The sequence below is a fragment of the Apis laboriosa genome, unplaced genomic scaffold, assembly GCF_014066325.1.
Source record: "Apis laboriosa isolate Shangri-la unplaced genomic scaffold, ASM1406632v1 scaffold177_cov149, whole genome shotgun sequence".
Taxonomy (NCBI): domain Eukaryota; kingdom Metazoa; phylum Arthropoda; class Insecta; order Hymenoptera; family Apidae; genus Apis; species Apis laboriosa.
Window position 1 is genome coordinate 295,663 of NW_025222169.1, and position 14,951 is coordinate 310,613.

At 37.1% G+C, this 14,951-nt stretch overlaps 1 protein-coding gene across 1 annotated transcript; it reads right to left on the reverse strand.

Moving 5' to 3' along the window:
* Window positions 1–3,099: 3,099 nt before the first annotated feature.
* On the reverse strand, window positions 3,100–13,494 carry LOC122711621. The gene is made up of 17 exons (XM_043930592.1): window positions 13,461–13,494; window positions 10,795–10,858; window positions 10,483–10,588; window positions 10,247–10,345; window positions 9,931–10,114; window positions 9,535–9,721; window positions 8,812–8,900; window positions 8,225–8,498; window positions 7,590–7,671; window positions 7,339–7,491; window positions 7,049–7,244; window positions 6,525–6,703; window positions 5,435–5,801; window positions 4,988–5,331; window positions 4,543–4,860; window positions 4,151–4,261; window positions 3,100–4,079 (listed from the first exon to the last, which is right to left on the reverse strand). Exons 1-17 carry the CDS (start codon window positions 13,492–13,494, stop codon window positions 3,939–3,941), a joined length of 2,928 nt encoding a protein of 975 aa, XP_043786527.1. The 3' UTR covers window positions 3,100–3,938.
* Window positions 13,495–14,951: the final 1,457 nt, after the last annotated feature.

Sequence of the window (14,951 nt, forward strand, 5' to 3'; positions counted from 1 at the left end):
ATGCCGTGTTGAGTAATAATTGAATGACGAGCGCGTAATAAAGGGAAAATAATTTTAGTATCGTGACGAGGTCGACTTTCGAAACTGGACCATTTTGAAACGGGCACAAATGTCGTGCAAAAGCAATTTGCATCGAAGGCAGAGCCTCGTAATTAAGTTTCGTCAATTTCGTTATTCAAACTATTCTATTTAATTCCTACTCGAATTCCAACCGGGAGCAACATATTTAACGCGTCGTTACACGTTTTCGATAAGGAGACTTGTGCACAATTTTTTTTCCCCGCGCGGAATCAATCAGAATAAGAAACCACGACAATATCTTTCTTACACACCTTCTTCACGAAGAACTTCCTACGTACCTTTCAAGAAAATCACGAATACATAAGATCCAATTGTGAATAAAAATAGCTTACCTCGTACCAAGGCACGCGTAATATACACAGCGATAATAATACCTTTCTTACGCAGTGATTCTCTTCTTCTTGGTAATACACTTCTTCACCCTGTACCTTCAAAAGAAACCTGTGCAACGTATAAAATCTACATGTAAATAAAAATAACTCACCCAGTATACTCGAAGCAACGACCAGTGCGTAACAGCACTTTTTACATTCATGCAGTCTCTCTCTTGACTGGTAGTACACTTCTTCACGGTACGAATCATCCTATAATATCTTTCAAAAAAAAAAAAAAAAAAAACATACGAAATTTCTCGTCATAATATCTGTAAGTAAAAACTACTCACCCTGTCGTTTCTCGTCGAAAGACACGCGCACGAATCATTTCGAACGTGCATGCTCTCCAAAAGAAAGGGGTGACAACTTGTCAACCCTGTAACGAAGTAAATCGTCGACCCACCTATTTCGATGGAATTCACTTCGAATTTCTCACCCTTACAACTTTTTCCCCTTCTTCGACACGGCGGACCGCTTCAACCCCCGCGAATTACCTCGTCAGAAATTCAACCCTCGTACACAGCCATTTCGCAAATTCGATCTTCCTTCCGTGCCGCCCCTCGGCGCGCGCGCGCGAGCGAACACGCGAGAACAGCTCGCAAAGGCGGAAAAAGCGAGGCGAAACGAAGAAGTCAATGGCGTTATCCAATGTCGTCGCACAATTTTGGCGGATAAAAGTTTTTTCGAATCGACTCACGGTCGAACCCTCCCCTCCCCTCTCCTTGATTCGTCAAAGAGACGTGCGCATTCAGGGGTGGAAAGTTGCCGGAAGTGAAGTTTATCTACGGTAACTCATGGTGTTGGAAGTTTTCTTTTTTTTTTTTTTTTTTTTTTTTTGTTGTGCAATTTGGGTGTCGTAGAAATATTCTCTCTGTTTGTATTGCTTGCATTGTAATGAAAAATAAAAAAAGGAATATTGAATATTTTTTTCCAGTTTGAATCGTTATTTCGAAGAAGGGAATTTGTAAAGAATCAATCTGTTGTATACTAACCTTATGTTTCGTCCCTTACGGACTTAGAACTTGAAATATCTTAAGAGGTCTTAAAAAAAAATGAAAGAAAAAAATGTTAAATGGAAATTTTTAATCAAGAAAAATCAACTTAATTATTAGTAATTTAAAATCTCGACATTGCATCGTTCGTCCGTCACTCTTCGTTTTCGACCGATAAAAAAAAGAAAGGCAAATATTTAAAATAACATCGAGAGGTTCCCGATAGAAAAAGTTTTCGATAGAAAATTTCATTCCAATTACGCCGCAATTAATTTCGTTTCCGGATCCTATTAAATCCATCCTGAACAGGGGAACGAAATCCTCATACGTTTCGATGTTGGCGTCAATGGGACGGTATAAAGGAGAGACAGCAGAGAGAGCTGTTCGGATCGCGTTAGAAATTTTCCCGTGATACTTTTCTTTGTCTGAATCCCTGAGAATCCTAACCCAACTCGATTCCAGACACGCGTGAGTCGTCGTTGGTGCGACCAAGAACCGGAAATGAAGGCCGTTGCGAATTCACGTGGCGAACGTCACATTCTGTTGAGTAAATTTTATCGAATCCACCGATCTTTTCGGTTTGGCGGAGGAAAAATCGTGATATATATCGCGAGACCGATACGCGTGGAAAGTGGAAAGCGACAGTGACACGTGTTGTGTCGGATCAACGACCACGACTTGGTGTAAAGTATCTCCGTCTGATAAAAGGGAAGAATATTTCGCGTGCGAATATCTTTTGAGGAAAGATTTCTTTGAAACGAATGGTTTCGATTATTTTGATATTAAGAAGTAAGATTTTTTTTTTGAATGTCTAATTTGTTATGCGAAGATTGATGGAATGAAGAGATCCAAGAGATATGTTTCTTTTGAATTGAATTTTTTAATGTATTATTGTTTTCAAATAAAATGAACAAGTTTTGAAAGGAACAATATAAATGATTAAAAGTAAATCGAAATGAGAATATAATAGAGATGAAGTTCAAGATAATTTAAGATCATTTTAGATTTATTTATTATTATTCTAAGAATATTTAAACGAGCAATAAAAAGTATATATTATTGTTCAATCTATTTAAAAATATTAAAATCTATTTTTCTCTTTCTTTTGAAATTCTATCCCTTTTAACATAACTAAACGTATTTTGAATGGAAGAACGTATATATATATATATATATATATATATATATATATATATGTATATACAAAGAAATTAAATAAATTCGCCAATTTGTTTGTTGACGATCGAATCAACCGGACGATACGAATAAACCGTACAACAATAGTTAATTTTCTGCATATAATTTTATTCTCCAACCTCGAAATTCAAATATAAAATACTATTCGAATTTATACAATGTAATCGGCCACGTTAAAATAGAAACCCGGAAAATGAACAATGCGTATTTGAACATGGGACGCGAGCACGTGCACGCGAATTAAAATTTACAAGCTGTCGGCCTGGATGCCGCGCAAAAATACAACTTTCTCATCCGTGAGTAAAATCATTAGCATTCCTCATAAAATTACGAACCTCGATTTTAAATTAACCCACCCCCCCTCCCCCCCCCCCCACGCATGCTACAACAATCTCCTAAAAAAAAAAAATTCCTTACCGACCATTCATTAATATTTTCCATCCCCTCTCGTTTTCCTTGTGATTTTCTTCTTCTTCTTCTTCTTCTTCTTCTTCTTCTTCTTCTTGTCCATGTTTCATTCTTATCAAAAGTCTAGGCAAATATCAACGAAATCGTTGCTCGTCGCGTATATAAATATTCTAAGATTAAAAAAATAAATATATTAGTTCTAACGCTAGCGTTCTCTTTAAATTTATAAATTCGTCGCGAACGTTCGCGGGATTTTCCCTTTCTCTCTCTCTCTCTCTCTCTTTCTCTCTCTCTCTTTCTCTCTCTCTCTCTCTCTCTCTCTCTCTCTCTTCTTTTTTTCTTTTTTTCTTTTTTCTCCTAGGATACGATCGATTAAAAGCATTCCGGTGTCTTCCTCGCAAATTTTCTCGTGCTAAAATTTACTCGTTTCGCGAGTCAACCTAAAAAACACCGTGAAACGAAGCAGAAGAAAAATCGGGGCGCAAACTATATATCGAGAATAACCCTCTGGAACTAACATTATATAAGACGTTCGGAATAAAATTCACAAGAATTCGAAACTAGTTTTAAGGATCGGTTAAGGGAAATCCTGAAATAAAAATCGAAAAAAAAATAAATGCACATCCGTTCGCTACTAGATCGCGAGTGTCTGAGAACGAAATTCGACGAACGAACAACATCGAGACGTTAATTTTCTAGTTTCATATCAATTATAATAATCACATCCATCCTTCACAGCCATTTAAAGATCTCGTGGCGACATTTCTTTTTTTTTTTTTTTCCCTTTTTTTTCTTTTTTCCTTTCCACTCGTCGAGCTTGGATAATTTCAACGGAGGAGAGCCAAGGAGAAGTGTGAACAGAGTGGACTGTTCCCGATTTCTTCTTTCAATCGAGATCGGGAAGACCGCTGGTAGAGCTGAAACTATCCCTGGAATCCTTCTGGGTTCGCTCAAAATGGCCGGCCGGCGACGTGTCCTTCAAACGGTTCTCGAAATTCAGGAAATCTGAGTCGCACGGGCTACATGCCTGCATGGATCGTGGAAAAGATTCTCTGTTTCAGCGGTCTGTTAATCGTAAGCGTACTCGTATTTCTTTACTTGGAGCAAGAAGCTGTCTGGCCCTCCATTCTCCGTGATCTGCCTGTCGAGACGCGGAGATGAGATCACCGTGTTGTCAGTGGGGTTGCAAAGACCTGGACCGTCCATCATCTGTAATATAAAAAAATTTAATATTCAATATCCTTGCTTATTTAATTTTCTCAAAAACAATTCTCAAAACGACTCGAATTTGTCGATTCGATTTCGAGTTTGATAATCTTGCGACAAAAGATCGGAAATCTAAATGAAAAGAAAAGAAAAAAGATGGCAATTCGATATGAAAATATTTGAAACTTCAATTCCGACAAATTCCAGATTTTTATGAATATTATAAAGTGCGACACGACAATTGGCGAACGAGCCGAATTGAAGGTAATCGTGGCATCTCTTACGAGCTTAGTTTTCTCCTCGATGACTTCCACAACGTTGCCCTCCTCGGTGCTGGTGATAATGCCAGTTCCCAACTTCTTACCCAGGATCTTCACCTCCTTCCTACACCCACCGGAAGTGTTCACTCCGCCGCTGTCGCACCCGTTCGTGTTCGAGGCGGTGTTCTTCAAAAACTGTTCGTAAGGGCTGAGTAACTTTATATCCTGATACTGCGAAGTCATGATCTCTTGGCTGTGGTTCTTCGGACCCAGGATCTTCACCTCGTTCAGGCCGGGGAACAATTTCGATGGCGGTAGACAATTTGTCTTGCCGCCAAGGACCTGTGAAATTCAAAAATATGGAAATCATCTATTCATTAAGATCAAAAGCTATTAAACATATTTATTTTAATTAGACAACAGTTTAAAAAAAAAATATTAAACAACGCAATACATATGAAAATTTTACCTTATTCGAAGTTGCCGATCCGAGTATCTTCATATCCGATTGATTGATGGGTATCAGACCAGTGTCTGGTTCAGGATCGTCAAAAACGGAAGGTAATTTTATCTTGGACTCGTACACGGAATGATGATCGTCCATCGTCGAACTACCTAGAATATTTAGATCTTCGGCTAAGCTGGTGTTGCTTTTCAGATACGGAAGCGTATCGTTCAAAATCGACAAGGGTGGATGATTTTTCATTAACAGGGACGATATCGAGGGCTGAGATGTGGTCGACAGCGTCGAAATATCGCTTCTGTGGCTGAGGATGTTCGTCAACTCTTGTTGACTCGAAGGCACCCCTATGGCTGCGAAAAACAAAATTCAAAGAAATTTTTCGCAAAGGGAAAATAGGCAAATAGCTTAGGAGATTAAAAAGAGGATTTAAAAAAAAATTTGGACAAAGCTCACCCTCGTCCTCGTGGTCGTTGACAGTCACACCACCATCGATGGACAAAGGTTTCGGACCCAAAATCAGATCGTCGATCTTCGATTGCGAGAGGAAGCTAATGCCATCCACGAAACGGTCGTCGAGGCTTTTGCTGTCCAATATCCGGATATCCTTGTCCTCCAGGATCTCAATGCCGTCCATCGGCATAGATTTCTGCGTCGATGCGGAATCGAGCACCATGATCTGATTATCGGAATCCCCGATAATAACTTCCCCGTTGCCGCGCATATTCACAACATTGATCGCATCCGCTTCCTCACCCTCAAGAATGGTCACGTCGTGTGAATTCTGTGCCATCAGATCGCGAGCCTCGCTGTTCGTCATCACCTGTCATCATCGCGGGAAATAATAATTAACAAACGGATAACAATTTCCAACTTCAGACCATGTAATTTGTTTCTTTAGATGAAAATCTCGACGTTGCACAATTCAACGCTTTCAAATTATTAACGATCACAAAAATTCTTGATCATCGAATCGAATTTTTTCGACGATTTTTCATTCCTATCATTGTGTTTAACATAGATTGAGAATTTTTGTGCGAAATAAGTATTTTTATAAATAAATATTTTAAAATAAATAAATATAAAAAATAAAATATAAAAAATAAATATTTTTAAACACGATTGAATAGAGAAGCTTGAATAGAGACTCGTTTCGTTCTTCGAAGGATGATGACTCTACTTTGAATATTTCTTGTGACTTTTCGTATGCACGCAACAGATTTTTGTGTCTAAATGTCGAGATTTGTCTCTAATTAATCGTGTTATTAAAATTCTTCATTCTTCAAAGAAATTATAAACTTAAAATACTCTTCATCATATTCCATAACCGTATTTGAGATCTCTTTTAAGTCAAAAATTCGATCATAAAACTATTAAAATTATCTAGATTAAAATATACATGATGAAAGAGTAAAATAATCGATAAATCGTGGCCGATGTATAAAAATCTTTCACGAAAAATCGGATTTCATTATACATAGAAGTATATATATATATATGATAAAATCTGAAAAATCTTCGGTATCGATGATGAATGATTCATCACCTCGTAACGACCGTCCTCTGTCGCGCGCACGAACTGTATTCCACCCTGGGCGGCCAGTTCCAGCAGCTCGTTGCAATCCTCCATCGCCGAGGACACAACAGGGCCATTCTGGCGATCTGGCTCGTTTCTGGCCGGCTCGGTGTACGTGAACTGAGAATCCAATGCCGTGACCAAGCTCTCTGTCGACACCAAATGCACCAAATAAACGCCATATCGTTGCCGATACTTTGAAAAACATCGCTACTTTAACGAGCCAATTATAGGTGGGCAACGGCGCGTTAGAAAATCCTCCTTTTCCAAAACGTAACGCCTCGAAATTACCATTGCCCGCTTTGGCTATTCTCCGTTTATCATAACACTTACTTTTGGTAAATTCTTTTTTTTTTTTTATTCTGTAATCGAAATTATTTAGAAAGAAGGAACGATATATCCTTAGAAATAAAAAGTAATATTCTTCTAATTATAATAATTGTAAAAATTTTAATATAAAGCTAATAAATACTATGATAAATTTGTTTGTATACCGTGTTCGTTCTCAGGTCCAGGCGGTTCGACAATGAAATTCATTTTTCCATCAGAGTCAATGCTCTGGATAACCGTGGCTACCACTGGTACCTTCACTTGTACCGCTTTAATCCTGTCGGGATCAGCGGTAATCGTCGGACTTAGGCTCATCTTGCCCGCCATGCGTAAATCTTCAGCAGTGGCAGGTGTCAAGATCTAAAAATTCACGAATAGAAAGATAAAAATAAATAGGAATAAAAAGGTAATTCGTAAAATTCGTTTTCCAATTAAAAATTGAAAAATTCATTACATTTTTATGAGTCCCAGTTGGAGAGACTTTCACCAGGACAGGAATTCCTTTGGCTGGTTTGAACAAAGCGAATGGCGTTTGTCCCTCGATCAATGCCATTTCCATCGCCTTCGTGTCGATTTTATCTATCACCACCGATTCCATCACATCTGACTGTTAAATAAAACATATTTTTAACGAATTTATTATATATATATATATTTGATATATCGTGCAACTTGTAATTCTCGTTACTTAATTGAATTACTAACACACATCAAAGGATCCTTGTCCCTGACTTCGATAGTTTGATTTCGATCTCCGTTGGGCAGCTGCACGATCCTCACGTTCTTGCTGAAATTTCATTTTCAATTGTTGAACGGATTAAAATAGAAAAATTTGGAACGTTCACACCGTGTGTATAGTACAATACTGATCTGGCTTAAACAATCCAGATAATTATTGAACAGTTAGTATTTCATTAATTTCATTAAACCGTGATGCAAAAGCCTTGTTCAAGTTAGTTAAGATAGGTGGATTCGAGAAACTTTGCTAATCCGAACGAGGCTCCAACTATCCATTATATAAGACCGCCGGGTTTCGAACCACCATCTACTGCTCAAATTGGCACCAAGAAGCCTATTGCTTATTCAAGTGTGAGGAAAAAGTAATAAAAATTCCAATCAGGGATCCAATACTATAAGATAAAAAAAGAAGGAAAATGGGAGAAGAAAGGGGAAGATCGATTTACGAAGAAAGAAGAACAAAGAAAGGGAAGAACGTTCGGAGGAAAGGAGCATCGGGCATTCAGGTTGCATTCATTGGGCGCAAAATAGAAAATGGACGGGTTGCCGTCTATCGAGGGACGTATTAAGAATCGCTCGATCCCATCGCGACGTCTACCTACTTTCTTATGACGTTCGGATCGTTGATTCCGGTCTGCACACCGGCCGGATGTCGATACTTTATCCCATGCTTGTACTCTTCGTGCGATCTCAAAGAGAATCGGCGCGGGAACTCTTTGCCGCAGATTCCGCACACGTGCTGCATTTTCTCCGCGTGTGCATGAGCTTTGACCTTGTGGCAGACCAAATTCGACATTTGATTGAACCCTTTGCCACAAAGCTCGCATTTGTACGGCCTCTCGTTCGTGTGGGTAAACACGTGGTTCCTCAAATTGCCTGACAACGGAACGGTATTTAACTGTTGCCGGTTACATTACCTGCGTGCAAAGCCTACTTACTCTTTGTACAAGCTGTTTCAGAATTGTTGTTGTTGTTCTTGTTGTTGTTGTTGTTGTTGTTGTTGTTGAGTTTAATCGATCGGAAAAAGTTATTCATTTGCATGATATTCAAGTGTAATATGATTTGGAGAACGGATCGATAGATAATTTATTAAATTATTCGTCTCCTCGATTCGATCGAAATTGTTCGTATTCTGAATATAATTCTGAAGAAACTCGTACATTCGGAGCGATAACAGATTGATAATTACCTTTTTGATGAAATCCTTTCCCACAAACCTGACACTTATGTGGTTTGTGTTCCGAATGGGTTTTCCGGTGTGAAATCAGTGTAGACACTCTGGAAAAATATCATTAATTAAATAAACGAGGATATCATGAACAGCATAAATGGAAAAATCAAGTTTAAATTAAAATTTAAATTCATCGGAGTATAATTTTTCAATTTACATAGATACGGGAATATACATAATATCCGCAGGATTTCTTAATCGAATCAATTGTCCGTTCGCAAAAAAAGTTTTATATAATCCGTTCGCAATCGAAACTGTTTCAATTAAAATCATCGCTACATCATACCCGAGGGGAGGGAGGGGGACTCATTTAAAAAGCATTGCTCCACGAAGATTAATTTATAAAAAGACCGACGTATCCGACGCTCGTTAAAATTTTCTTTCCGTTCTCGCGCACAATCGCGCAATTTCCACGCGATTCAAAACGCTAATGATGCTCGCACGCGCCTCGTGTCATCATTTTTCTCCCCTGCTAAAAATTGTCGTCTCGATTTCTATATGAAACGAAATTCGTTAAAAAAAAAAAAAAAAAAAAAAAAAAAAGAAAAAAGAAGAAAAGGTTTCAAACGAAACTTAAAATCACGCTAGTAGAGAAAGAGAAGAAAGAATAAAATATTGATAAATATTAAGTGAAAGGAAAGAAAGGAAGTTTTGTATCATAGAATTTGATTTTGGTAGTACCTGTTGAAAGTTTTCTTACAAAATTCACAAACGTATGGCCTGGCGTCGCTGTGTATCGCCTTGTGCTGGCTCAGAGTCGACAACTGCCGGAAAGCTTTGCCGCAAGCCTCGCATTTAAAGTTTCTCTCGTCGGTGTGCGTTGGCAAATGCCTCATCAACGTGTACTGATGCCGGAACTCCTTCGAACCTGGATCGAATGTCAAACTTTCAACCGATTCTCGCAAGTTTCACATTTTTTGTTTTTCAAATCTTTCCTTTCTTTTTTTTTTTTTTTATCTTGTGAATTTTTAAAAATAAACGAATTGTTTACGCATTTTTTAAATTTTGGAACCTTCGCAACTTTTGAATTTTTAAAATTTGGAATTGTTGAAAATTTTCAAAATGTAAATTACTAACAAATTCCGCATTCCCAGATTTTCAACGTCTTTCCATCTCGCTTCAAATATTTCACGAAATGAAGTTTCGATCTTGGATCATCTTTATCGATCAGTCGAGTGGAAGACGATGAAGGTCCTTCGACAACTGGATGCGAGTACACCATAACGTTGTCGTTGGACGAATTAACATTTTGATCGAGAATCTGTAAAAAGAATATACATTTTTCAATTATATCTTATAATCTGGTAAAAAAGAAAGAGGGGAGGAGGGAGGAAAGAACGAGAAAGAATGAAAGAAAGAAAGAAAGAAGGAAAAGTAATTTTTAATTTTTTACTTTATATTTGAAAGCATCTTTCCCGAGAAACTTTGTCACAGCACCGTCAATGTTAATTACTTCAGAATCTATAGCCACATTTAGGTTCATGCAATCACCCTGGAAACAAATTAAACCGAACCTTTGTACAAAATATTTATGATGTAGAAAATTGCATACGCATACGCATGTGACACGTTATTAATAATTACAGTTAATAAAGGAAAGTTAATTGTCAATTCACCATTCATAATTACCTGAATTAATTGATGATCATTTGTGGACGGCAAACTCGGTACGACGGTGACATCGTTCCTCCCTTCAGAACCTGCAGTTTCCTCTTTCACGTAAACTTCATAAACGCTAAAATAAAACGTAAAATATTTATTCCAATTTTTACTATTAACGAAACAAAATTTCTAATAATAAAATATAACATTTTCTTCTGTATCGATAAACGTATTTAATTTTAATTCGATTCCTTTTTTTTTATTATTTTATTTTTACAAACAAATCCAAAATCTTACGTGAACGCAATTGTAAAGTTCATACCAATTGTTTAAACTCACCTGATGACTTCATCCGGGATAGGACGAGTGAATTGCACCTGCGAATCCTCGTACTGGGTCTCCCCTAAAAAATTGAATAATACCGTTTTCAAAAAAAAGATATCTTTGAATAATCTTACTTACTTTATTTATTATTCTTTCATATTAAAATTATAATTCGATGTTAAAATTATACATCGATATCACGTTAATTAATTTTGATTATCGTGAGGAAGATTAATTTCAAGTTTTAAAAATGTTTCAATATGGAAACAGATTATTATGATTATTTTTTTAAACAATTTTCCTGGAATTGGAAGATCGTTGAACAACTAATATTTTAGAGACGGTATCCTTTCTCCGTTGAAACTCTTGAGAATCGAGGATTAAGAAGAAGAATCGAGCATATGTTTTTTAGTAGAAAAACTTTTAAGATTCTTTCTCCGGGAAAAAGGAGCACGATATTCTTGCACTCTAATACCTCTCGTGACAAAATAATTCTTCTCTCTCTCTCTCTCTCTTTCTTCATTTTTTTTCCTTTTTTTATTTCTATTTTTTAACTTTTTTTTTCTTTTTCTTTTTTTTTTTTTTTTTAATTTAGTAAAGAATTGCCTGCTGCAACTGCTGTTACTTTACCGTTTTCTGTATGCTCTTTGTGAAATTAGATCGTGTCCAACTAAAAGAATTTATAATAGCTACGAATGAATAAATCGTGTTACTTATGTTATATTGACTAGAAGCTTGAGAGTTTCAAGGCACATATTTCTTTTTTGGATTTCGATGAAATCACGATAGCTCCACCACCAGTTGCAACAAAGATTGATCGATATTCGAATTTTCTTTCCTATAAAAACGTTCTTTAATAACTCAACGATAGTTAAAAGTTACAACGAGTTTCGACGAAGAGAATGATCTTATTAAAACGTGATACGAATTTTTCCATCATTTCTATTATCCATTATTATATATTTTATTATATATTCATTCAACATTTTTTTTTTTTAATAATCAATGAACAATTTCAAAACTTAGGATTAAAAAGAATAATTCTAACGAATAAATAATAATAAATTTTTCCATTCTCCATGCATCATTGATCGCATCATATTATTAATTTTTTATCGATACTATTATTGAAGAAAAAATTCATTTTCAACTTGATGACAAACGAATAATTCCAATTTAGAAATATTTCGTCAAAACTCCGAATCGCGAGAATTATCGCGACAGCAGAGATTGAAAACCGGTTTTCATTGTACGAATATGAAATGTTATTCCAACGAAATGATGATCCGCCAGTTGAGTGACACTGATTTAAATGGAACTAGCGATACAGGTGCCTTTTGAAACAATGTAACGCTTTCGTCGAACGTTCCGTCCACCAGAGCCTGAGACAATGTTGCTTCCGACCGCACCAATATTCCACGATACATCACCCGTACGACTCACTCGTTCCACTTCTATCTGTCTTCTATCGTAAACCTATACACTATGTACGATGTATATTCAAGAGAGAGAGAGACGAAGAAATCGAATCGTTAACAAATTGTAAATAATAAATAATAAATTGTTAACAAACTGCGATAACTTGTAAAATTCTAGAAACCAAAGGTAACGTATACGTTTGCAAATGGAAATGAGGAAAAATTATTGGAGCTGGAAAATATTTTGAAACAAAAATTTTGAAAGAAAATGAGAAAGATACACGTATCCTTTCGCGAAATAATCGCGACAATCAAATTTCTACCTCGTTCTCCCCTGTAACCGTTCAAGCTTTTCGCAGTTGAAAAAAAAAAAAAGAAAAAAAAAAGAAAAAAAACCCCCACGGAATAATAATCCCAATAATTCGAATTTCTACTTGAAATCTTGCTCGCTTGTGTTTAACATTTGCGAATTAAAAAAAAAAAAAAAAAAAAAACTATCCTGGAAAAAATTAATCCCATACGTAGACACAGTTGAAGCTGCCCACACGTAAAATTGTTCACCGTAAAAATTGGAAAAAGTATTCTCGGACACAAGTTCGGAGCGACGATCGAAGGATTAAATCTGCCAACACCCACGACACCCTCCACCATTTTCTCAACACGTAAAATAAATTATACGTACGTATATTCGAGGCGGCGCACGATCACTCCTGTCAACTCCTGTTTCCAGATGCAAAGGGATACGAAACCGATCCCTCCCGATCCCCCAGTATACAAGCGTATACAAGTTAATAGATCGCGTAAAAAATTCACAATCCTTTCCTCGTCGGGCATCGCGAAGAAAAACGGCCGCGATTACGCGAGCAGACGCGTACGAAGATGAAAAAAAGGAGGCGGAGGGCCATCGGCCATTAAGGAGGCGAGGCTTTGTTCCCGACAACGAGGAGAAGAGAAAAGACTGTCAAAAAGCGGAGGGATCGGCAGAAGTCCGACATCCACGGTCCTCGCCTTTTTTTTTCCGGTGGCTGGTGGCAAATAAACGAAAGCCGCCATTATCACAGCTCATTTTTCACGGGACGGACAGGCGACAGATCGCGACCGGTCGATATCGGCCGTTATTTAAGAGGACGGGAACGCGATCGAATCCATGGAGTTGGAGAGAAATCGGAGAGGAATAAAGGAGTAGGACGAGGATAAAGGAAATGTACGGAGGAAGGAGGGATCGGCTCGATTCCCCATGCTTTTCTCGTGCGGTTTACTCACAGTTGTATCCTTGAAGCAGGTTATTCTGGGACATTTCTCAGCATCCGAGCGTGTCACCTTCGAAACCGAGCCACTTTCCACACGTGGACGTCGTCTCGCAGCCTGATTCGCATCGATCGCTAACGAGGAATCGTTGCCCACGATCCCGAATCGGTTCGCCCATATCGCCGCCAAACGGGCAACTTTGGAAACGTTGCTGGCCAATGGCGTAATCCTTCCCTCTATTAGTTCTTTAAATTTAACCTTCGACACGAGCATTTCGTGCCAATTTTTTTTCCTTTCTTTCCCTTTCCTTTTCCTCCCATATTTGGATCCAAGTATCGGCATGGAAAATGTTTCGCCACGTTTTCTTAAGGATTTTCAAAATTGTTAGTTTTAGATGGTAGAGATAAAGTTGATTGGTAATATTGATTGGGGGAAATGGGTGGTGAATTTTTTCTCCTCCGTCCTTTTTTTGTTTTTGTTTCTTTTTATTGACACTAGTGGGAAGAGAGTATTTTGCGTTGAATTATTACCGGTATAAGAAATCGAGCATTTATTTGTTTGGAAATACGAGATGAGAAAGATTTCATTTTTTAACGATCGCTTCGTTCGATTATTTTATATTTTCGATAAGATAATGCGTTTACTTTTCGTTCGTTCACCACATCGATCGTGATATTACCAACAAAATTTTACAAGTTATCAGTTTGTAAAAACGGAAATAAGATTGATCATTGAAACGAGTAAAGATTTATAAATGAATTTTACAAATATACAGATCAATTGATTGTCTTATTCCAAAAGTAATATTGTAAAATTGTGTGATAATTGTTCGTGCACAATTCTCTAACCTACAATTTTCTCTTAATCTTCAATCATTCTCTACGCGACGATACGTATAAATTGTAAAATAAAAGATTCTTTTCAATATTATATATATATATATCGTATCAAAACTTAACCAAAAATATACTTCTCAAACACTTTAAACAAATGTGTATTAAAAAACTTTTACTCTAATAAATAAAAAAAACATTTATTAATCATAATAATTTATATTCCTCTCGATCCAATTCCCATCCAACGATATTCAAATAAATCAAAGAAAATCATAACATAAGATATGACTCTACTAAAAAAAAAAATTCCTCTTCATCGAATAAACAATTTCCAAATCCTTCTGTGTCCACTGCTTGTTCCTGCAACAAAAACACGTTCAACATTAAAACAATTTAATTTCTCGTCGACTCGTCGAATCCAGGTCGAAGGAAATGCGCGTGAGGTCGCATTAATATTCCAAGAAACATCTAAATTCTAGCTCGATCGGTCCAGAAGAGGAACCATCTTCCATAATCGAAGTCGCCGGAATTACTCGACCCTCCCCACTTTCCATCGTCACTGTTTCCGAATTCCGGTCAGGTAGATCTACATCGGCGTTCTCCACCTTTCAGTCATGGTCCGCGGCACACTTGCCTCGCTCAATTATTACTCGCTACTTCTCGTTACCCG

Coding starts and splice junctions, on each gene's coding strand:
- LOC122711621 (XM_043930592.1), bottom strand. CDS start 13,494: ATGTCCCAGAATAACCTGCTTCAAGGATACAACT. Junction 10,589..10,794: donor ATCCCGGATGAAGTCATCAG/GTGAGTTTAAAC, acceptor GTTTTATTTTAG/CGTTTATGAAGTTTACGTGA. Junction 5,802..6,524: donor CAGAGGACGGTCGTTACGAG/GTGATGAATCAT, acceptor CGATGATGACAG/GTGATGACGAACAGCGAGGC.